General features: G+C 35.8%; 1 protein-coding gene across 17 annotated transcripts in view; it reads right to left on the bottom strand.

The window, feature by feature from the left end:
- The window catches only part of LOC110465684 (rho guanine nucleotide exchange factor 11-like), a 140,657-nt gene that overhangs the window by 21,348 nt on the left and 95,517 nt on the right, over positions 1-23,792 (bottom strand). For 15 of the 17 annotated variants that reach the window (XR_002464641.1, XR_002464640.1, XR_002464639.1 and 12 more), the window contains 17 exons: positions 23,237-23,345; positions 22,270-22,377; positions 20,725-20,766; positions 17,230-17,331; positions 16,475-16,595; positions 13,001-13,093; positions 8,485-8,562; positions 7,920-8,098; positions 7,039-7,185; positions 6,461-6,540; positions 4,864-4,989; positions 4,451-4,568; positions 3,621-3,790; positions 2,389-2,641; positions 1,223-1,298; positions 583-717; positions 197-336 (listed from right to left, as the gene is read on the bottom strand). Coding sequence is in view for 14 of the 17 variants with exons in the window: in XM_021521660.1 (XP_021377335.1) it covers positions 197-336; positions 583-717; positions 1,223-1,298; positions 2,389-2,641; positions 3,621-3,790; positions 4,451-4,568; positions 4,864-4,989; positions 6,461-6,540; positions 7,039-7,185; positions 7,920-8,098; positions 8,485-8,562; positions 13,001-13,093; positions 16,475-16,595; positions 17,230-17,331; positions 20,725-20,766; positions 22,270-22,377; positions 23,237-23,345 (2,077 nt within the window). In the remaining 3 variants the exon portion in view is untranslated. The remainder of the gene's footprint in view (positions 1-196; positions 337-582; positions 718-1,222; positions 1,299-2,388; positions 2,642-3,620; positions 3,791-4,450; positions 4,569-4,863; positions 4,990-6,460; positions 6,541-7,038; positions 7,186-7,919; positions 8,099-8,484; positions 8,563-13,000; positions 13,094-16,474; positions 16,596-17,229; positions 17,332-20,724; positions 20,767-22,269; positions 22,378-23,236; positions 23,346-23,792) is intronic. The other 2 variants (XM_021521658.1, XM_021521653.1) reach the window with 2 other exon arrangements.

Below are 23,792 nucleotides of genomic sequence, written 5' to 3'. Positions count from 1 at the left end.
GGGGGGGGGATAAGGGGAAGATGGGTTAAGATGGGGTGTACATATCAAGGTGGTTGGGGACTTTTTATAGGGATAGAAAGAGAATGGGGGAGGTAGGGGAAAAGTGGTCATACCTTAGGGAGGACATGTAAAAATACCTAGCGGAGGGGAAGGGGTGATGTAAACATACCTAGCGGAGGGGGACATGAGAACATACCTAGCGGAGTGAGGACTGGTGAGGCTTTAGATGTGACAGCATCCTTAATGACCATATCTTCAGGTTGAATGAGACCAGGTTCCTCCGACAGTTCAACCTGCTCTGCCATGAACTCACCACCTGTACTCGAACCGCTCGTCCTGTAGTGCAAAAAAATGCATCACGTTCATAGTATCTAAAGTAAAACACATGCAGATTTAAAGTAAAACACATGCAGATTTATAAAATACATTTCCTCAAAAGTATAAGTCTGGTTCTTGTTTCCTTTCATTGGATATTTAACCCGAGAGCTAGGGACATTAGTTAAAGAACAGGTGATAAAAGGGAGAGCACTAGATCAGAAATTTGACATAGTGTGATATGCGCAAGGGGAAGTAACTCTGTACCTTCGGTTTTCTACCCGTAGTGTGTCACGCTCTTGACTGATAACCTCCGGCTGCGCGTTGGCCACATCAGTCACCGTCGCCTTGATGTGCTTATCTTTGAAGGCATCAGCTGCATCCTTAATGTACTTACACCACCTAAAAGGGTCAAATGTCCAAAAATATAACGCATCTATATAGGTCAAAGGGCAACAAGAAGCACTTTTACAGGTCAATTGGATAGTATATGTAACACCTTATAGGTCAAACAACAATATATGTAACATCATTATAGGTCAAAGGTCCATGTAGGCCACATCATTACAGGTCAAAGGTCAATGTAGGCCACATCAATACAGGTAAAAGTGCAATGAAGGCGACATCAATACAGGTCAAAGGGTAATGTAGGTGACATCAATACAGGTCAAAGGGCAACATAAGTTATATCAATACAGGTTAAAATATAATAGGTCAAAGTGCAATACACGTAACACCTCCACAACAGATCAATTGTAAATACAGACCACAACACACAATTAAATGTTACTCAAGGAACTTAATAATTTACAGCATTCAAATAAATGATGTGTTTGATGTTTGCATTTTCAACTGGGCTTTCAACTGTGTACAAGTATAGGGATCCATCAGGACAGAGAAGACTTACTTGCGTTGTTCATCGGCCGTGTGAGCCGACAGCTCGTAGATCTGTGACTTGGACACCACAAAGAATGCCTTCTTATCTGTAACACAATACACACTTGTTTGTAAGCTCACTAATACATTAAATCAAAACCAGGAATTTACTTGTGATTTTGTTGCTGGATCATGTGAATCACCACAACTGACTTGTGTTATTTTTGTACTTGGTTTGGTTTACCTATCAACAGCTATGGTCATTTAAGGACAGCCTCCCATGCGTGCAAGATGCATGCGTGTAGTGTATGTGTGTGTGTTTTGGGAGGCTGCGATATGTTCGTGTTTATCTCCTTGTGATAGCGCGGAACTGATACTGACTTTATAGTGCTACCTCACTGAAACATACTGCCGAAGACACCCAGCAGGACACCCCACCCGGTCACATTATACTGACGACGGGCGAACCAGTCATCCCACTCCTAAATTGCTGAGCGTTAAGCAGGAGTAGAAACTACCATTTTTACAGACTCTGGTATGTCTCAGCCAGGGGACAGAACTCAAAGCCTTCCTCACAGGGGCGAAAGCTCAACTAAAGGCCAAAAGTGAGGCATTGTCAAGGGAGACATTAGGAAGAAGAAAGTTGTTAAGAAAGAAGAGAAAAGATAAGATCCCAAATTTAGTCGCCTCTTACGATCATGCAATGGGGGCAGCAGATACAATTCTTACGCCTTACCTGCAGGGACGTTATTTTTGTACATTTGTGGTCGAAATTGGCAACATCTTAAAGAGAATTTAAGCTGCATTTTCTCAAAATCACTGCATATTTCCCCAAATTTTGACAATGTAGTTGTGTATTTTGTGAAATGTACAAATTTTCCCAATTTTGTAAAAAATACCATGAAATATTCCCAATTAAAAATGCATGGGCCACTATGGAGAAATGATAGAAAATTCGCTAACTGGTGTGTAAGCCTAACTGTTTACAGCCTAACATGGGAAACACAGTATCATTTTACTTGTGATAAACACAACACTAAGAACATGTAGCCTACCAGTCGGTGACAAGGATGATGTTTTCATTTGAGGAAAAGACATGACATATACTTGTTACGATTTACCTGTAGCTTTGCTGTTGGTGTGGAGGATGTTGTTGAGTTAGAGGACGGGAGCGAACATGAATTTGTTAGTATTTACCTGTAGCTTTGCTGTTGGTGTGGAGGATGTTGTTGAGTTTGAGGACGGGAGCGAACATGTATTTGTAGCCATCCTCCTTCCCTGCCACCAGTTGTGTGCTCTGACACTTGAGGACAAGCTTGTCGTCTTGTTTCTGTAAGAGTACGAAGAGGTCCTCTAGGAGAATTACATGAACGTCCAGACTCTTCCGCTGGTTCATGTTCCAGGTGAGCGGGCCCTCATGCACCAGCTTGTGAGCTCGAAGGTCCAGGGTCTGCAAAACAGAGATCAGACTTGTAACAAACTCATCTTGTGAGCTTGCTAACCCATTCACCTCTAAAGTCACATTTTAACCTTACCAAATCATTGACTGGGCAAGTCCATTTTAAAATTGTAGGGGTGAGTGAGTTAATCAAAAATACAACACTTAATATATACCTAGTATGCTGAATTGTATGTTTTTATAACTGTATACTGAGAAATGTTCGCCCCTTTAACAGTAAAATCCATTTTGTCCCCAATGTTAATTTTTACTATTTATATTCTGTTGTTTACAATTGTTTGCTCTTACGATCAAATTAACCCTTTCATCACTGTAGACCATAATGGACTCATCCAAATCAAAACATGGTAGAATCTACTAAAGTTACATAGGGGTGAAAAGGTTTACCTCAAAACTGAGGGTGAAAAAGGGGAAAAATTTACCGGTATGCTGTATTCACTAAAATCTACCATGCTTAGGTTGTGCTGAAAGAAAGGTCTTCACTTGGATTTCATTTGTGGCAGCCATTTTTTGTACGTGTTGTTTTCATATTAACATTGAAACTGAATTTGCACAGGGGTAGATTTAATTTTAACATTATTTACTATCATACAACATACTTACGCGATAAGAAAACCAGTAATACTGCAATCCCTATCTGGCCGACAAAATCATTGGTCACTACCAATACCTTAAATCAATTACAGCCAGTCACCGATTACATTCCCAGCTGCTTCAATAACCGATTACAACCACGGAGAGGATGTAAATGGCGATTAGGAAAAAAAGGGAGGAAATCGAAGTGAAAAGGGGGAACGCACCTCAAATCCGTAGAAACTTCAATTTTTTTATTTATTGTTTCACAACAAATTAAGAACTTTTAAAATCATGGAAAAATAGGGAAAAAGAGAAAATCCTTTGGAAAGAGGAAGAATCATACGACTGTTACCATGATTGCCACCTTGACCAATAACAACTATGGACAATTTACCTTGAGTTCTTCCGCCATGTAATCGGTGAGGATTTTCCTCTCCATACGCCGTTGTAGCTGTTCCAGTCTGTAGATGTTCTCGTAGTCCTGGACGGCCTGATTTACATACTCCAGGATGTGCTTGCTGCACTGGAGTGCCCGCTCCAGCTTTGTGTGTTCCTCGGACCCCACTGTAACACGTTCACATACAGTCAAACTTTACGTTACTTTACCACGTTAAAGTTGTCAGACCCGGGGTATTTGACATGTTGGAATTCAAATAAATTAATTACTTAACACAGGGATATTTTTTCAGTTATAGTTCATCTTTCACCCTTTTCCCCTTCTGTAAGGAGGGTGAATTTATCACGACAGTGAACATTAGGACACCGCATACCCTTTATTGTTATTACATGTTTCTTGTAATAATTCAACTTTCACTCTTTTCCCCCTCGCAACGACGTCCAACTTATGATGACGGTGAATTTAAGTACACCACATACCCTATAGCTACATTGTAATTTCATGATTTTTTTAGTTGCAGTTCAACTTTCCCCCTTTTCCCCCTCTGCAACGAAGACCAATTTATCACAACAGTACATATAAGTACACAATATGCAGCATATACATGTAGTAATTAAATGAAATTATCACTGGGTGAATATGAATTTTACCAGGACAAATATTCAACTGGGCAACAGTTTCCCATTATACTGTATGTAAAATCAATTATTTTAAGAATCTTTTATCAAATATTCTTCGATCTCTAAAAAGAACAGGCTTTGAAGTTGTTTTCAGGCCAGACTTACAGAGTATGTGTTGCTTTGAAGTTATTTTCAGGCCAGACTTACAGAGTGTGTGTTTCTTGAGACTTTCTATTAGTAGGGGATACTTGGTCAGCCTCATCATCTGTGTGGGGATGAGATCCTTTAGCTGCAGCCGACGCATTAGGTTACTGCTCTCAGCCTCCTGCAACAAGACAAGACTTACAGATGTACAGAAAAGTGAAAATTTTCCAAAACAATTTGAATCTAAATATCAGGATGTCTTTCTCCCCCCACCCTTTTTTTGTACTCCGATTTTCCCCAGCACTAAGACCCTCTGTATTCTCATCTTGGCCATCAAGATTTATTAATGTAAGTTTAACAAACTTGTCTCTTAATGTTGTAAAATAAATAAAGTTTTTAATTTACAATTAATATCTTTTATAGTATTTTACATGTACTTAACCCCTCCCAAAAAAACCTCTTTACCATGTACTTACCCCTAAAAACGTTGATATCCGTGCATCTTTCTTTTGTTTTGACCTGAGCATGTCCAGCGCATGTTGCTGGTTTCGACAAAATATGGCACAATTTTTACGGAATGCTTCCCCTTCTTCATTGTCAAACTGTAAAAAGACAAAAAAACATATCAAGCCTAGCCAGTTATTGTCACCGTTTAATGTCTTCTGCAACCGATATAATATACATACTTAGGCCAAGCCAAGAGTCAATGTGAATAGTTTATGGAGGGTTAAGTATTAAAATGTTGTCGTACCTTAGCTGTTAAATTCATACTAATGAGATATGTACTTCATAGCATATCAATATGGTTCTTCATGCAATATTATCTTGTTTATTCAGTATTGCAAAATTAGCTCAAACTTTTACTTAATTACAATACCAGATACATTTAATCTTTATTGGCCTTGAGAATGTTTCATACAGACTTTTCAAGACAATTTATGAGAATTTTTCCTGATCTTTTTCAAGAAATCTCTTGCAATTTCCTGGTATAAATTTAGACTGGACAAAATTGAAGCACTTTTTTTTGTAATTTTCTAGCACAGTCTACCTAGTGCAAGTCTTTTGGGGAAAAGGGGTAGAGAATTTCTGGTTTTAGAGACCACAAAGTACTGCTACAATTAATTAAAAAGAATTACAACAGCTTTAAAATTATCATGTAGAAAAGAATACAATTCAACCTGCTCATACAACAGTCTTCATCAAGAAACAATCAGAGTTAAGAGACCAATTTTAATGTTCCTAATTGTAAGGATTTTATTGTGAACTGAACCTGTATCAAGAGATCTCTTGCATAAGAGACCACATTTTGTACTTCCCAAGGGTGGTCTCTTAATATAAGTTTGACTGTACATGTTAATAGTTTCCAATATTCTTCCACTTACACAAAGGGCAATCACTTTTGCAAAAATTGTTGAATCAAAATTCTTTTAAGGGAGACACAACTTCATATCATGATGATAATGTATACTAAGTTTCAAAGAGATCCGTTAAAAAATGTAGGAGAAGATTGCAGGACAAAAATCAAATACTGAAATAAACAAAGGGCAATAACTTTTGCAAAAATTGTTGAATCAAAATTCTTTTAAGGGAGACACAACTTCATATCATGATTATAATGTATACCAAGTTTCAAAGAGATTGGTCATAAAAATGTAGGAGATTGCTGGACAAACAAAAGTTTACGCCGGACGGACGTAGGGACGGACGGATGGACGAACCCATACCATAATACTCCCGTCAAATGTGACGGGAGTAAATTTGACGGGAGTATAAAAATCCAGAAACTGTCTGTGATGCATCTATTTTCCAGTACTTTGAATAACTGACCTCCATTACAGCACTTTCCATGGTTTGATGAACTAAGGGAAAAATACTGTATACCTTTTTCACTAATGGCAATGAGGGCAAATTCATCTTGAGGGTGGATATAACATGTGGAAGGTGAAATTTACACTTGACAAACATGGATTTTATTGGTGAAGGGCCAGTATTTGACTGGGTGAAGGTTTCCCAGTATACAGTATAAGGTAGAAAAGATAACAAAAGATGTTTACTCTCGTAAAAGTTACTTACCCTTTTTAATAACACTTCACTGACTTCATCAATAACCTTGTTTTCTCTCCTTTTTGCCTTTAAATCATTATTCAATGCACCTGCAACAATAAAATATTGACAATTTAATTTTTTGAATTATTATTTCACCTAAAAAATACCTCTTTTTTGAAAGTCAACAGAACATCACAAGAAAACATCTAGACAAAATAAGAAATTAGTTTTATTTCCATTTTCAAACTGTAAAATTATTAATACACAAAATTAGTCATTTTTGAGGATAATCTAATAGGAATATTTATACAAACATTTGTGTAAATATCATATTTACTGTAAACAAGGTCATTGTTATTGGCACTGTAATATTTGATTCTGTCAAGGTAGCTAAAACAAAAAGGGAGGTAACTGGTAACAAAGGGGACATAACTAGTGATGATAGTATGTACAAGATACTGACAAGGCAGATTATGGTACTGACAGGGGAGATAACAAGCATTGACATGGTACTGAAAGGGGGAGATAATAAGCATTGACAGGGGAGATAACTAGTACTGACAGGGGAGATAAATGATACTAATAGGGGAGGTAATAACACTTACAGTGGAGCTGGATCATATAGTCCAAGTTTGGGAACAGCAGCTTGGTAAATTCCTCTGAGATATTAGGGTCCTGGACCATAGGCTTTTGAAATAAACTCTCCATTATCTTTAAGTTCCGTACATGGCGTTTTTCAGTATAAACTAATTCTGAAATGAAAGAGTAAAGAAGTTGTTATCAAAGCGCACAAAAAAAATTCATGTAATAATAATAAAAATAATAGTAATTTGAGGCTCTTATATACCGCTTTATCACAACCTAGGTCGTAGGTTGTCTCAAAGTGGTTTACAAATTATTATCCTTGGTTATAGGGCCTTTGCAACCAGCCAATATCTTTCTCAACTCCTTGGAAGCATACAGCCGGAGCTGCCATTTCGGCGCTAACAGCTAGCATTCAACAATTCTAGCACTGCCCAACCACGTACTCATTTACAGCTTAGTAGACTGGAACAAGCAGAGTAATGTATCTTGCTCAAAGATACAACACAGTGCCGTGCCGTGACTCGAACCCGCAACCCTTCGGTCACGAGCCCTGCGTCCTACCACTAGACTACCGTGCCTCCTACTGCTACAATCAAGAATAAATTTCTTTCTAGGCAGTTATATAAAAGTCTATACCTAATCCCAGATATATCTTTGTAAACTGGTACAGAAAAAAAATCACGTTTTGCACTGCTTTACACATTATAACAGTTTTCTCCCTAAATTTTGAAACAGGTGGTTGATTTATAAAGAATAGCTGGTTAAATGTTCGCATGCTATTATGTTGACCTAAACGTTTCCTGAAAAAAAAGCAAATTCAAGGTTGACGAAAGTAGGCTACTTTGGCAGGTAGTCGGCTGTTAATGAGATACCACTGTGTGTTACACCTGGTCTTATTTACCGTTAATTACGTCCTGTCGCTTGCGTTCCTTGGGTTTGAGTCGACGATACACATCCTCAGGAAGGACTGACTTCAGAGTGGGCAGCTCTTGTTCTACATCATAGTCCGAGTCATCGTCCTGAAGGGACTGTGGGATGTTGTTGACCGCATCCAGCGAATTACTCGGGCTGTCAACACTCCTAAAATTATATCATACACATTGTGTTTAAAAATCGGAGACTTGTCTAAGCTTAGCATTTTCCCCTCATGGTTATCTTTTAACCAATAATCTGGTCAACTTCTACACCTTTTCCAAAACCAATTTTACATGCTAATGGCTATTTGAGTTGCTTAACACTGCTCAAATATCTTGCAATATTTGCAGATAATTTTGAGTGAGAATCTTGATTGATAACTTCAAATTGCTACCACCATGAAAACATGTTTGAATAATCAATGTATTTGAGAACCCGGATATATTCAAAATTAATTTTGAGATCAGCTTTCAAGAACCAAGGTATCAGTTAGTCTAAATTGTGAAGTTTTACGAGTTATCAGTAGCTCTCACAAGTCAAAATATACTTACCTATTTGAAAGACTTGATGTTGATGAACTGCCAGAGTTGTTGTGTAGAGCCTTAATGGCGTCGTCCATATCTAGGTCGCTGTAACACAAATACAAAGATGTTATCTTAATCTAGGCCACTGTGACACAATTACGAATACATCACATAAATCTAGGTCACTGTAACCTAGGCCACTGTCACACAATTACGAATACATCACATAAATCTAGGTCACTGTAACCTAGGCCACTATGACACAATTACGAATACATCACATAAATCTAGGTCATTGTAACACAAATACAAAGATCTCATGATCCATATCTAAGTTGTTGTAACACACAAATATATATTGATATTATGTAAATCTAGGTCACTGTAACAAAAATAATAAGACATCATCCAAATCTAGGTCAGCAAAACAGAAGTGTTGACATTATCTAGGTCACTGAAAAAAATACACAATTAATACAATATAAGGTGTCAGCTAAAACACAACAAAGGGAGGGAATCCGGTGGTAATTCATTTGTAATAACAAGAGGCCCATGGGCCTTAACGGTCACCTGAGTCCTACAGTATTCATTTTTGTTGTTAAAATATGAAGTGGAGATAATGATGTCAATCATCCCTGACAAATTTGATTAAAAAATAGTTAAGCATAACTTAAAGTTAAGTTTGTCAGGACAATGAGTTGATCATTCCTAGACCGAGTTCCAGATAATTCAGCCTATTATAACTTGATTTAAAGTTTTAAATAGTTTTTTTTTCCAAAATGGCAGCCATGGTGGCCATATTGGATCTTTGATGGACCCAAAAAATAATAACTTTGTCAGGAACATAAGTTGATCATTCCTACCAAGTTTCAGTTAAATTGGCCCAGTAGAACTTGACTTTAAGTTTAAAATAGTTTTTTTTTAAATGGCGGCTGTGGCGGCCATATTTGATTTTTGATCGACCCGAAAAATAACAATGACTTTGTCAAGACCATGAGTCGATCATTCCTACCAAGTTTCAGTTAAATTGGCCCTGTTGAACTTGACTTTAAGTTTGTAATAGTTTTTCAAAATGGCTGCTGTGGTGGCCATATTGGATTTCTGATTGACCCGAAAAATAACAACACTTTATCAGGTCCACGAGTTGATCATTCCTACCAAGTTTCAGTTAAATCAGCCCAATAGAACTTGACTTTAAGTTTGAAATAAAAAAAAATTAAATTGAGGCCGTTGTGGCCATATTGGATTTCTGATCGACCCGAACAATAACAACACTTGGTCAGTGAGTTATCAGTAACATTCCCATGAAATATTAATGAAATCCCTTTGACAGTATTTCAGCTAAAGTTGGTAAATGTAAAATGTTAACGGACGACGCACGACTGACGAAGACGGATAGCAATAGGTCACTTGAGCTAAAGCTCAGATGACCTAAAGAGGAAAATCCAACAAAATCGACAAATAGTTGGTAATTTAATCTGTCTGCTACAAAATAAATTCAGAGCAAAAACCTCATGTCAAAAACAATACGATTCTCTTTCTTCATTTCAAAACAATGTGAAAAAGAATATACATCTACAAGTACAATGAAACTCACAGTAATTGCCCCTTGTCATTGTAACACACACAACTATTATAAAACTGAGAGTAACCTCCCTTGTCAATGTGATTGTGGCTATAAATTGATACACCATAAGAATTAAAGCAGAGAACCCCTGAAGCTGTAACAAAACCCCTGAATCCCTGAAGCTGTAATAGAATATACATTCCCCTAGGCCAATACGTTTTCAGTCAAACAGATACAAAATCACCAAAAGGCATACAAATAGGATGTGCTTTTCTGCTGAAAGGTTGAGATTAAAGCCATTCTCCATTCCATATATCAAAGAGGCACAAGTCAGAAGGGTGTAAAGGTGATGAATGTATATCTGACCAATCCCTACCCCTGGGGCAGGCTACATGCTTCCTAAAAAAAAAAACACCATCAGGAGGGTAAAACTCATGTGTTTGTAGGCTTTATAGTCTCAGTCCCAGAAAAGGTTACCTAGTTTCTAGATTACGAAGGTGACATATAAGGCGTGTATTTGTATTTTTCATCAATCCCCACGCTAGGAAGGGTTACATGCTTCCTAGAATACATATCAGAAGGGTGCAAGTTATGCGGATCCCAACTCCCTGGGGAACCTAACATGCGTCCTATATTTTACAAACCACGATAAGAAGGGGACAAGGAAAGTGTTTGTATTCTTCATAAATCCCGAACCCTGGGACAAGTTGTGTGCATGCTAGATTTACACCATCACTACAAGTTGGGGAAAAGATTGTGAAATTGGTCCGACAGTCAGAAGGAAAATGATGTCAATTGATAACATATAAAAAAAGGTTATAATACAGATGATAACGATAACACGTAACAATGAAATGATAACAACGACGACACCGATAACATTACAAAGGGTGAGAGGTACTAATTACTGTAACGACGAGGACAGGTAGGGACAGGTGAGGTTAGTTTGTAAGGGCGGGCAGTTGAGATAATTAGTTCTACGTTACTATATATAAACATACCAGAACTAACAAGTTACAACATGCTGTAAACATACTGTAAACATATTGTAAACATGCTGTAAATGCATATATATTTTTCGTTGTTTTTGTATGGGGATTTTTTTTTCCGTTGGGGTTAAATTTCGTTGTTTTTGTATGGGGACAAATTTGTTGGGATTATACTTCGTGGATTCAATATCTTTAAACCCTGTATTTTTTTCTGGTAAGTAAGAGGTTTAAATTGACAGGCGTGACGACACAGTGCATGTTAATTTTTTACAGCGAAGACCGGGCAAGATTTACTCACCCTCTATAGTCTACATACAAAGAACAATATGTAACTGTGTTACAAATGTAACACTTGATTGACACGCTGTTGTCACAAGTATTTACCTCTGTGCCTGTGACGATAATTTTACCTTTAATCATGACTTGTGTCTAAATGTAAACACAACATGGATTTATAATTAAATCAATAGTTTATTTAATGGTTTCTTTTAGTTTATATTTCGTGGGTTTAACATTTTGTTGGAATTATATTTTGGTGGTTTTTTATAATACCACAAAATAAACAAAATTAAATCCGAAACCAAATATTATGCTTTTACCAAAAAAGTAGTCTAAGAAGTGGTGAATTTAATTTCAGGGTGATTTCTTTTGTTGATAAGTTTACTTCGGTAATTTTATTTTTGTGATCTGATTTTATTTAATACTAAGCAATTTTCCCTGCAGTTCAATATTCGCCTTTTTTGTCCTTCACAGTGAGACAGAATTTATCATTATAGCTAACACATATGTTAACAACATAATATACTGAGTAATTAAATGTAAAGGACAGATTTAACATTGGCTGAAATTTGATTTACCGTCGAAAGGCGAATATTTTCCAGTACTTTTTTGCTCTAGGACCCTTTTATTTATTGTTACTCAATGATAATATTGTAGAAAAAATTATCTTGTCTAAGAAAAAGTGGCAAAAGATTTATATCAGTAAATCGCCATAGAAGATTTTTTTCTCTCATAAAACCATACTGTCATGCCATATTGTCTACATTCCCTGGTCCCCGTGCAGTTAGTGAGTGCTGTCTGGTGTTGTTCAAATTCTCATTAGCTCAACGTCCATACTTAATATTTTATCACGAAAACTTCAAAATATATCAAATTTAAAAAAAAAAGATTTTTCATAAAATTTGCATTTTGAAAATTGACATTAACCCTTTTACCACTGTAGACCATAACGGACTCATCCAGATCAATGCATGGTAGAGTCCACTAAAACTACAAAGGGGTGAAAGGGTTCAAGACTGGTCAAGCCAACCAGTGTTTGAATAACTTGGCTATGGCATCCTTATACCTTAACGGTAACATTGTGATATTGAAAAGTTTTTGTAAAAGATGTTTTCAAAGTTTCATAAATATCTGTGAAAAAGAAAGAAGCATCACTTCAGACAAAATAAATAAGTGAAAAATCAGAAAAGGGGCATAACTCCTAATAAAGTGGTTGAAATCCAAAATAAACTGCAAGTGCACAATTCTGAAGGGTATTGATGCGTACAAAGTTCGATAAATATCGCTTGAGAAACTTAGTAGGAATACTTCAGACAAAATATGCATAAGGATATCAGAAAAGGGGCGTAACTCCCATAAAAATGTCTGAATCGTAATATTTATTTATCACAGGTGCACGACTTCAAATGTGTTGTCTACATCATTCATGGTTCATGAAATTCAGCTGAAAACTGTCGGAGAAGTTGTGCGGACAAGATTGTGTCTACAGACAGACGAACAAATGTAATACCATTCCAACTTGATTGCTCGGGACATAAACGTTCAGAGAAATATCTACAACACGGTAAAACAAGGAAAAAAATATTCTACAACAAAACATGCAAGCTGAACATAACATAATGACATGCAGCATTCGGAAGAAAGAGAAATCCAAATCAAAAGTCAGCCATCCACGACATGCCTGTTGGGTGATGTGTGACCCTGTTACCTTTTTGCACGTTGTCGGTCACGGGTTGGTCGATCTCCCCGGCCGTCAGCCCGGCCTTTCAGACTTTCCGATCGCCCTAAATCTGTACCTTTCCTACAATGGCGGGCGAAACAGTGTGAGACAAGCCAATCAGAAACCCTGTAATACTACCACAGCAGCACAAAACGCAGTCTGTAACCTACTTTGTGATTGGATGCTGCAATCATGAGTGGTGCACCTTTGAATTAAAAGAGCTCGCTAAGATTTTTTGTTTTTTTGCCCCATTGTTAAGTGTGCAGTTGTATGAAATATTAGTAAACAACCCTAGCTATGAGCAGTGACTATAACAAAAGAAGCACTGTACATCCCAGTGTGTGTCCAACAAAGAATTAGTTTGTCTAGCAAAAGACATATACTTAGTCTCGGGCTAATGCCCTCATTTTGTAACAAAATCCCAACCGAGGCGTAAGCCTCCGTTGGGATGTTACAGAATCTTCCTCGACTGAGATAACCCGATCTCGCTCAGTTACAGGTAATAGCTAGATTTTACTAATCTCAGTCTCGGACTAAGATTCTGTAACATCCCAACCTCGGCTTACACCTCGGTTGGGATTATGTTACAGAATCTTAGCCCTCGACTGAGATAACTAATTCTCGCTCAGTTACAGGTAATTGATTTTATAAGTGTTTCCTGGGACAACTTGCGGAGAGATTATTTGTACTTCCTGGGATGATTTGTGGAAACTATTTGTGCTTCCAAGAACAATACGATGAGAGCGAGTTACATGTAGTGAGATTCTGTTGAATTGCAATGATGTACTTTTAGTGAGATTCTGTCAAATTTCATAGATCAATTATCAAAACCAAGCAAATCAACAGGAAATTAGAAGTTTACTGTTGTTAGGTAAAACTGTCGTGATTTCCTTCTGTATTTTAAAATGGTGTCACCAATGCTTAATGTTACTATCAAACTGGCTACACTAATCTCTATGTAAAGACTAGAATATATATGTAAACGAAGCAGGCGTATCTGCCACCAAGCCAACTCATCTAAATCTAAGAGAAAGCCTTGATCTAAATATAGAAAAAGGAATTCCCTTATAATCTATAAATAGAATGGAGAAATTCCTTATAATTCAAATATAGAAAAGGGAAATTCCATATAATTCAAATATAGAAAAGGGAAATTCCCTATAATCCAAGTATAAAAAGTGTTAAATTTTCTCAAGTCTAAATAAAGATATAGGAAATCCTAAACCAATACCAGAGACCTATAGGTTTATAGATATGCGAATGATTTTCTTTGGGAGTATTATATAAATTTATTCAGAGAAAAATAAAAATATTCATATTTGTTTGTTTATGTATGGATAAAGAAAAGAGGATAGAGGTACATTAAGGTAAAAGAATTGTTCAGCTATTGATATTTAAAAACAGGTTTTTTCGTGAGCCTTGATTAAAGGATCTTGGAACAAAGGACATATAAAATGGAGATTGAATGTGTTGAATGAAGGAAATATGGATGAAAAGAAAGGAAACATACAGAACAATTTTAAAAGGAACCAATATACAATAAACATTAATTATTGTCACCCGGCTATAATGCCCACTTGTCTAAAACAACCATATTTATCATATATTACAACCTGTCTATAAAGACAGCTTGTCTATTAATACTGTTTTCTGTCCTTCTCTCCCTCTATTTCTTTCTCTCTACTAGACAGCTGTCTTTACAGCGACGTTTGTCTTTGCTTCCTTCTCCATGGTTAGATTAGCTAGCTTGAGATTGTTGGCTTAATAAGTAACACCATCAAAGCAATGTGCAAATTCTGACACACACAGAAAGACAGAAGGACAAAGACTCACACAAACAGAAGACAGAAGGCAAAACTCACAAATACAGAAGACAGAATGAAGAAGATCGACTCACACATACAGAAAACAGGAGAAAGACGCACACACACAAAAGACAAAAAGACAAACACTTCAACAAAGAAGAAAGGAGGACAAAGACTCCAACACACAGAAAACAAAGGGACAAATGCTCACACATACAAAAGACAGAAAGACAAAGATTCATCCAGACACAAGGACAAAGATCCATACATACAAAAGACAGAAAGACAAAGATTCATCCAGACACAAGGACAAAGATCCATACATACAAAAGACAGAAAGACAAAGATTCATACAAACAGAAGGACAAAGATCCATACATACAAAAGACAGAAAATACACACACACACAGAAGACAAATGGATGAAATGAAGGACAAACAAAGGAGTAATATCCATCATATATCAACACAGATTTCGTAGAGTGTTTGGCAGTAAAGGTGGACCTAGACAGATTTTATAACAAAGAAGACATTTTTGGCCACCAATAGGTTTGTAACTCGCTGATGGTGAAGAGTGTCACAAAACATTTGATATTTAAACAGCTAAAAAAACATTTCAAAAAGCAAAGAAAATACTATGTTAGGACTAAATGTAAATGCCCGAGGATTTAGGAACAGGACAAGGTAAACCTAGTCTGGTGTGGACATTTTATGGACAATCCCTTCAACTTTTAATTTAAGTTTACAATTTTTTTTTATTTTTTTGTATGGAGAAAAACGATCCCTCTAGATTGAACAATTGGAAACTTTTTTTTCTCAATGATACTTTTGTAGCCAGCATATTCATCAACCCCTTGAGTCAGCAGCCTACAATCCCCTTCCCACAACCACGCAATCCTTCTCACTCATCAGGAATCAAAGGAACACAAAGAAGACAGAAAACTGAAATACCCTAAACACAGACATATAATGACAGGAAGGTACACAATTAATGGTGTAGGTACTGTACATAGGGGAATTTTTGCTGCTGTTTAACTTCCACATTTTTCCGCCATCCGTAATGAGAACGAATTAATCAGGACAGTGAAAATATGTTCACAATATACTATGCATAATAATAACATGTCAAAGGCAAAATTAATCCTGCACGAAAACAGATTCTACCGGTTCAGGGTGAAAAGTTGACTGGACGAAATTCGCCTAGCATGCAGTATGTAAAGTCTTCTTCATAGCTCGTGATCTGTGTAACTATGATAGTCCAGTAACACTGCCAACAACAGGCCAATACCCTTCGTCACTTTTCTCATTCCTATTTCATCACAAGGGACGTGATTGGTCGACCTATTGTTGCCTGTGATTGGCTTACCTGCCTAGGCAAGTGAATGGTGCATCATTCATCGCCAGAAATTGGTTTACATGTCAAGCGATGTGATTGGTTGACCTATTGTTGCCTGTGATTGGCTTACCTGCCTAGGCAAGTGAACGGTACATAATTCATTGCCAGAAATTGGTTTACATGTAAAGCGATGTGATTGGTTGACCTATCATTGCCTGTGATTGGTTTATCTGTCAAAGCATATGATTGGTGCACTATTGATAGTCAGTGAGTGGTTTATGTAAGAGAGTATATGATTGGTCAGCCCTAGAAGTTGATATACCTGTGCATTTCTGGCTCGGACAGCTGGTTCTGTGGCCGGCGTTTGTCTGAGGGTGAGGGTACTAGCTGGTCAAACTGGTTCACCAGCTTGCTCACTGAGTGGGGATCACTTCGGATTTTATCTGTAGTTAAAGCAAACAAACACATAAGTTTTGAATATTTGATAATTTGAAAGAATTTGTGTCTAAAAGACAGTCGGCATTGCAACCATTTCAGATATAATGATAGAAATATCCAACACATTATTTGTTTTAATATTATAAATGATTTTCTCTAAGCTGACTTCTGGCTCTCAAACAGCTTTTGTTTGAATTTGGCAGCATTTCACAGATTATTCCACTAAATGTTAACAGTTACAAGATTTCTGTTAATTTACAACATTTCGAAAAAATATTTCACTGAAATCTGCAGCAATTGAAAGAACATTCTACGTTAATGTAAAAGTTACAAATTTTCTATCAACCCTTTCACCACTGTAGACCATAATGGACCCCTCCATATCAATGCATGGTAGAGTCTACTAGAGTTACAAAGGGGTGAAAGGGTTAAATTGGCAGTATCTAATCGAATATTCTTCTTCAATGTTGCAATGTTTCAGTTATATAAATGTACTGAAAAATAGGTGAGATCTTTTCTTAGCTCAAACTCTGATTTCAAAAATAATTTAAAATGAAATCTCTTTTGAGTAAAAATCTTGTTTATACAATAAACACTCTAGTCAGACTCCAGATCCAAGGTTTTTGCCAGAAAACTCACGCAGATCAGGGTCATCCTCATCCTTGACTGGCTGTATTTCAAAGCTAGTGGTGACCTGCGGCCCTGGGCTGCCCGAAATTTCAGTCTCCTTTATTGTTTGGCCTTAAACACAAAACGTATCACAGATCAGGCAAATGAAATAACATGTTCCATTAAAATCGAACTCAAGTTAATCCAAAATCAAGTCAGATTCAGAACAGTCTTAAACACTTATTCACCAGTTACTCATCAGTTATAATGCTTGCATTGTTCGACAATCATTTTCTATATATATTGTGTAACCTGTATAATTCCACTTCCTTCGAGGACATAATACATTGTACAGATAAACCTATCTATTCTGACACCCTGTGGGTCACAGCAAACTGGTCAACTTTACCTGTCTTATCTGACATCCTGTTAGACACAAAGTATTAGTAAGATTAGCCTGTCTAATCTGACACCCTGTTGGACACAACGTAATGATTATATTTACCTGTCTAATCAGACACCCTGTGGGACACAACATACTGGTCATATTAACCTGTCTAATCTGACATCATGCAGGAAACAACAAGTTGGTCAGATAAACCTCTATAATCTGACTGCCTACAAACATCATACATGGGTCAGATTGGACAGACTGTCAGAATAAACAGGTTAGTATTGTTTGTTTCCCTAAAATATTGGATTACATCACTATTTTGGATTAGCCAGGATGTTAGAATATTCAGGGGGCCAGATTAGACAGTTTTTACCACTCTTTTTGTCCAAGTTAACAAATTTCCATTGTATTTCTAAATAAATTTACAATCACTCTCTCGTCATTTTAATTTTTTAAAGTTTTTGCAACATAAATAACTTTTTATTCCAAACAGATCCTTGATGTAAAAGCTGAAATAGCGTAGAAGATGTAGATCAAAATCACAAAGCTTTAGTCTGCATTGTACAAAACACTGTAGTGACATTGAGGAGCAGTATGTATGTATGATGTTCCGTGCAGACTACAGACAAGAGACATCAGCTTCACAGAGAAAACAAGTCTAGCAGTGATTCAGTACATAGTGTTCAAATAATGTAAAGGTTGATTTTGTCATGGATTCTAATTTTGAGACTTTTCATGGTTACAATTTGTTCCGAAAAAATACATCCTGTAAAATAATAGCATATTAATCTGACCAGGACATTGTGCCTTGACCACTAAATCTTATATCTATGAAAAAGTGATCCCATGATAAAAGAGACTTTTACAGTATTTTAGAAACACTAGCAGTGTGTCAACATATTAGGTTCAGAGTTTTATATATGTAGAGACTACAGGAAGAGAGAGAGAGTTATAATGTTATCTTCTGTCTTACTTCACTCGTCTCAAGGACTCTTTGTTTACTGGGAAACACGTTTTACAGACTTTCCCAAGTTACACCTCATTTTACTAATCCTGTCACATAGGTCTACTTACTACTACTCTAGATAAAATTCGAATTTTTCTTTCTGTTTTCAATTAAATAATCTTGTCGTAAATAAACTATCCTCACTTACTGCAGTTGTAGACATAACAAGTATATATCTTAGACGGAAGATATTTTTACATAGGTTTTTCTTGTTACATTTATGAATGTTTTCTGCGATAATTAAGCAAGCATAGTGAAGTTGGTTATGAGGTGTGTTAATCTGTTGAATATTCAATGACTGAATATTCATTGAGTTACAACATGTGAAAATCAGTTGAATATTCATATAAGTAATGACACGTGAAATCTACTGAATATTCATTAAGTTAAAACATGTGGAAATCTGTTGAATATTCATATAAGTAATGACACGTGAAAATCTACTGAATATTCATTAAGTAATGACATGTGAAAATCTACTGAATATTCATTAAGTTAAAACACGTGAAAATCTACTGAATATTCAGTAAGTTAAAACATGTGAAAATCTGTTGAATATTCATATAAGTAATGACATGTGAAAATCTACTGAATATTCATTAAGTAATGACATGTGAAAATCTACTGAATATTCATTAAGTTAAAACATGTGAAAATCTACTGAATATTCTTTGAGAAATCTATGAGATAAGTGGAATAGACAGGTGTGAGGTCTACCACAGCAGATAGATCTCAAACTAGTCAAGGTCAGATACCTATAGAAGTCAACCAGTTAAAACACATAGAATATGTCATTGTGTATGTGATTTTATGTGATTTTAGACTAATTACAGGGAAAGTAACTTATACCATTTCTAACTATGTTTATAACTAGAGACTAGCTATTACAGGGAAAATGACCAAGAATGCCATCTTAGCTGTCACTACCTATTTATAAAGCTATTGACACCAGGCTCATGCAAGATGAATTATGAATATATAGTAATGTATATATATGTGTAACAGGAATACAGACTATAGATATACATGTCCACAACTTTGACCTAACATACCATACCCTTCAACTTGGGCATGAGTTTGTATATAAATGATGAATTGATATAACATGCTATCTATCCATTATTAAACAGACCCAGTGCTCTGGACATGCAGTGGTTATGAACAGTTTTTGCTATGTGAACAAATATGCTGCTTCGTGAAGTAAATTACTGCTTTGATACGTGAAGTTAAACGTCATAGGAACAGATTTTTTGTTAAATGAACAGACTTGTTGCCATGTAAATATATTTGTTGCTATGATAAAAGACTTGGTGTTATGTTATCATCTTTGTATGTAAACAGTCTCGTTGCTTTGTAAACAGACTTGTTGTTATGTAAACATACTTGTTGCTATGTAAACAGACTCTTTGTTGCTATGTAAACATACTCTGTTGCTATGTAAACAGACTTGTTGCTATGTAAACAGACTTGTTGCGATGTAAACAGACTTGTTGCGATGTAAACATACTTTGTTACCAAACTTAATCATATGTATAGAATACCTGTCACTATTTCTGGTTGGTGCCACGTGCACAGTTTTTTTTATTCACCCCTTTCATCAGATAAAATGTTCATGCCTATAATTTCATAACATAAACTGACCATTGGTCAGCATAACCTGACCAGTACACCCTCACTCTGGCTTAGACAGTTATAGCTACACACACGGAAATACATGTTGATTAATCCTGATACTGCTATTGACTGCATACACCACCAAAAAACATTTACATAACTTTTAAGATCTGTCACAAATAATTGCATTTTTTTAACGAAATCCATTCAAAAACATTATATGCTCATGTGATATTGCATTAAGTAGACAAAAATCTATTTTAATTTGTTATAGGACAAGAGTTAGTTTATCAAGAACAGTGGATAAAATGTTTCTTTCCTTTTTATTTCAATATTTTAATCAATGAACATGATTTCAATGTATGTGTTACAAGAAGCTAGGGTTATAGATTAAAGCAGGGTTGCCCCGCCCCCCAGGCTGGAGGGGAGGGGTGAAATACACACATAGGGCTGCCCCAGCCCCCGGGTAAGGAGGGAGGGGTGCAGTACACACACAGGGCTAACACTATACCTGAGAGGACTATCTCTGGCAAAACACTTTTTCGTATGTCACCTATAAAAGTTTAAAGGTTGCAGGCAAAACTTACGACAAACACATTCAAGTTAATTATAATGTTTAACAACCAGCAGCCATTACAAAATGTCAGCCATGCATTGCCAGCAACATAACTCAAAATTCTGCTATAGTCTGTTTCCAAAATGTAACACTCAGAAAGGATAGCGAGCGACATAACTCAAAATTCAGCTATAGTCTGTTTCCAAAATGTAACACTCAGAAAGGACAGCGACATAACTCAAAATTCAGCTATAGTCTGTTTCCAAAATGTAACATTCAGAAAGGAGAACTGTGAAGTTGTTATATTTAAAAAGTTTATAATTTTGTGATTTTTTTTTCCGTAATACAGTCACAGAGTTATATTTCGTATATCATCATAAGAGTAAACTAACTGATTTCAGCTACGTTTTTTTCTTTCTGTTGTTTACGCATGTTTTTCTTAGCAATACATTTTTTCTATATGCTAAGACTGGAAACATCCAGGAAGAAACCTGCTTTCTTCTCTACAGTCAGCTTTCTGAGAATCACGGAAATAACAAAAACTTCCACAACACATTCCAAAATAAAAAGGAATAATGAAATTCTAAAGAAATAGAAATGACCATCATACACAAATATTTCAAATAAGATAAAACAAAATAAATTTGATAAAATAAATGTAAATCACAAAATACAACATCAGTCAAACCTTGTTATTTGATAATTACTTAACTCATGCACCCCTACAATTTCAAACTGGACCTGCCCAGTCATTGATTTGGTAAGATTCAAATGTGATTTTAGGGGTAAATTGGTGAAGGTACTGTATTTGATTTAAGAATCCCTGTCCCACTGCACGGTGATTTTTCCTGTAGGCAGTTATCTCCCCTTAACTTCCGTGTGGCTATAACTGTAGAATAATCGAACCAGGACACTTCCGCCGACCAGGTAGCTCAATCTGTTAGAGAGATAGTCTACCAGCCTGAAGTTCAGGATTGGAAACCAGATTTAGACCACAATTTTTATTTTTTTATTAACAGAATACTGTTTTTGATTATATTTTGTTTATTTCGTTTTTATTATTTCTCATAAAAGTCGTACAAGGTATGGTTTACTTTTCATAATTAATTTATCAAAGCCCTAGTAAATCAGTTTCCAATACTTAGTACATTTTTTTGGTACTGGGATCCTTAAGATACAAATGGATACCATATTTGAACTCATAAACGCCCCATTCCTTATAAAGCCTCTTCCTCTTTTTCTGCTCCGATCATCCCATCCCTTCACCATAATTTGCCTGACATGAAATGTCTTTTGTAGCAATTTTTGAGAATTTTGTAGAGGTCTGTAATTATTCAAATTTTCCAAATTTGTTAAGCATACAGGGCGCTTATTAGGGCAAACACAGCATGCCAGTTGGATGGAAAGATTTCAATTGCAGTCATAATAACAAGGTCAGACAGCTAGGACAGGAATGCTTAGGAACAAATACAACAACAAGAAATGTACGAGGATACTGACCTTTTCCTTTGAATATATTAGATAGCGGTCTCTTATTATCTTTATCTTTCTTTTTACAGTTGTCTTCTAATCGTTCTATACACCGTGTATGTATATTTTGTTCACAATCTGTAACATAATGTAATACAATGTCAATTAATTGTCATACAATGTCAATCAATCATTATTAGACAATGTCAAATAATCATCACAAAATTTCAATTTATTGTCCATGGAAACCATTTATTCTATAGTTTTAAGTATCCACAGCAACCATTACTTTTACAGTCTGAAGTTTCCATGGAAACCATTACTTTTACAATCTTAAGTTTCAATGGAAACCATTACTTTTACAATCTTAGGTTAATTTCCATCGAAGCCATTACTTTTACAGTCCTAAATTTCCATGGAAACTATGACTTTTACAGTCTTAAGTTTCCATGGAAACCATTACTTTTACAGTCTGGAGTATCAATGGTATCTTACTTTTACAGTCTGATGTTTCCATGGAAACCTTTACTTTTACAGTCTGAAGTTTCCATGGAAAGCATTACTTTTACAGTCTGAAGTTTCCACGGAAACCATTACTTTTACAATCTTAAGTTTCAATGGAAACCATTACTTTTACAATCTTAGGTGTTAATTTCCATCGAAGCCATTACTTTTACAGTCCTAAATTTCCATGGAAACTATTACTTTTACAGTCTTAAGTTTCCATGGAAACCATTACTTTTACAGTCTGGAGTATCAATGGTATCTTACTTTTACAGTCTGATGTTTCCATGGAAACCTTTACTTTTACAGTCTGAAGTTTCCATGGAAACTATTACTTTCACAATCTTAAATTTCCATGGAAACCATTACTTTTACAGTCTGAAGTTTCCATGGAAACCATTACTTATCAGTATTCATGAAAACTGTTACTTCTACAGTCTGAAGTATCAATGGTATCTTACTTTTACTGTTTTTACTTGACTGTAAAACTTACTTTTACACAAGTAGCCCTGGTAGCCGACGCCCCATATCACAGTTTTACAATACATACACGTCTCTACCTTGATGTAATGGGTCGGCTCAAAGTTATGGCCTCTATGTGGCTGCAACATACAAATCATGATTACACATAATAAGTCACGATAACACATAATAAATCATGATTACATAACGACATGATTACATACTTGCTGATCATATAAATCATTATCTCCCACAGTAAATCACGAGTCTTATTAAATATATTCTGATAACATTAGTCTTGATTACTGATACATTGATTCAAAAATCTTGATTTGATATTTATTGATACAAAAACATGATTACATATTTAACTGATCACACATATCATTATCATGATCATAGATTTACTACCAGTGATAATATAAATCCTGAAATATTGATGAAATGAATGATGATTTACTTATAAAACAAATACTGTAGTTATCCTATATACAATAAGCCCAGGGTGCCGTCATATAATCTCCCGACTCAAAGTATGGGTTGGGCGTATTACAGGACAATGAAATAACACTTGTTAGCATTTCTAC

Source organism: Mizuhopecten yessoensis, unplaced genomic scaffold (assembly GCF_002113885.1).
Source record: "Mizuhopecten yessoensis strain PY_sf001 unplaced genomic scaffold, ASM211388v2 scaffold11097, whole genome shotgun sequence".
Lineage (NCBI taxonomy): Eukaryota > Metazoa > Mollusca > Bivalvia > Pectinida > Pectinidae > Mizuhopecten > Mizuhopecten yessoensis.
The sequence above is the reverse complement of the archived record's forward strand: the minus strand, read 5'-3'. Positions and strand labels throughout refer to the sequence as shown.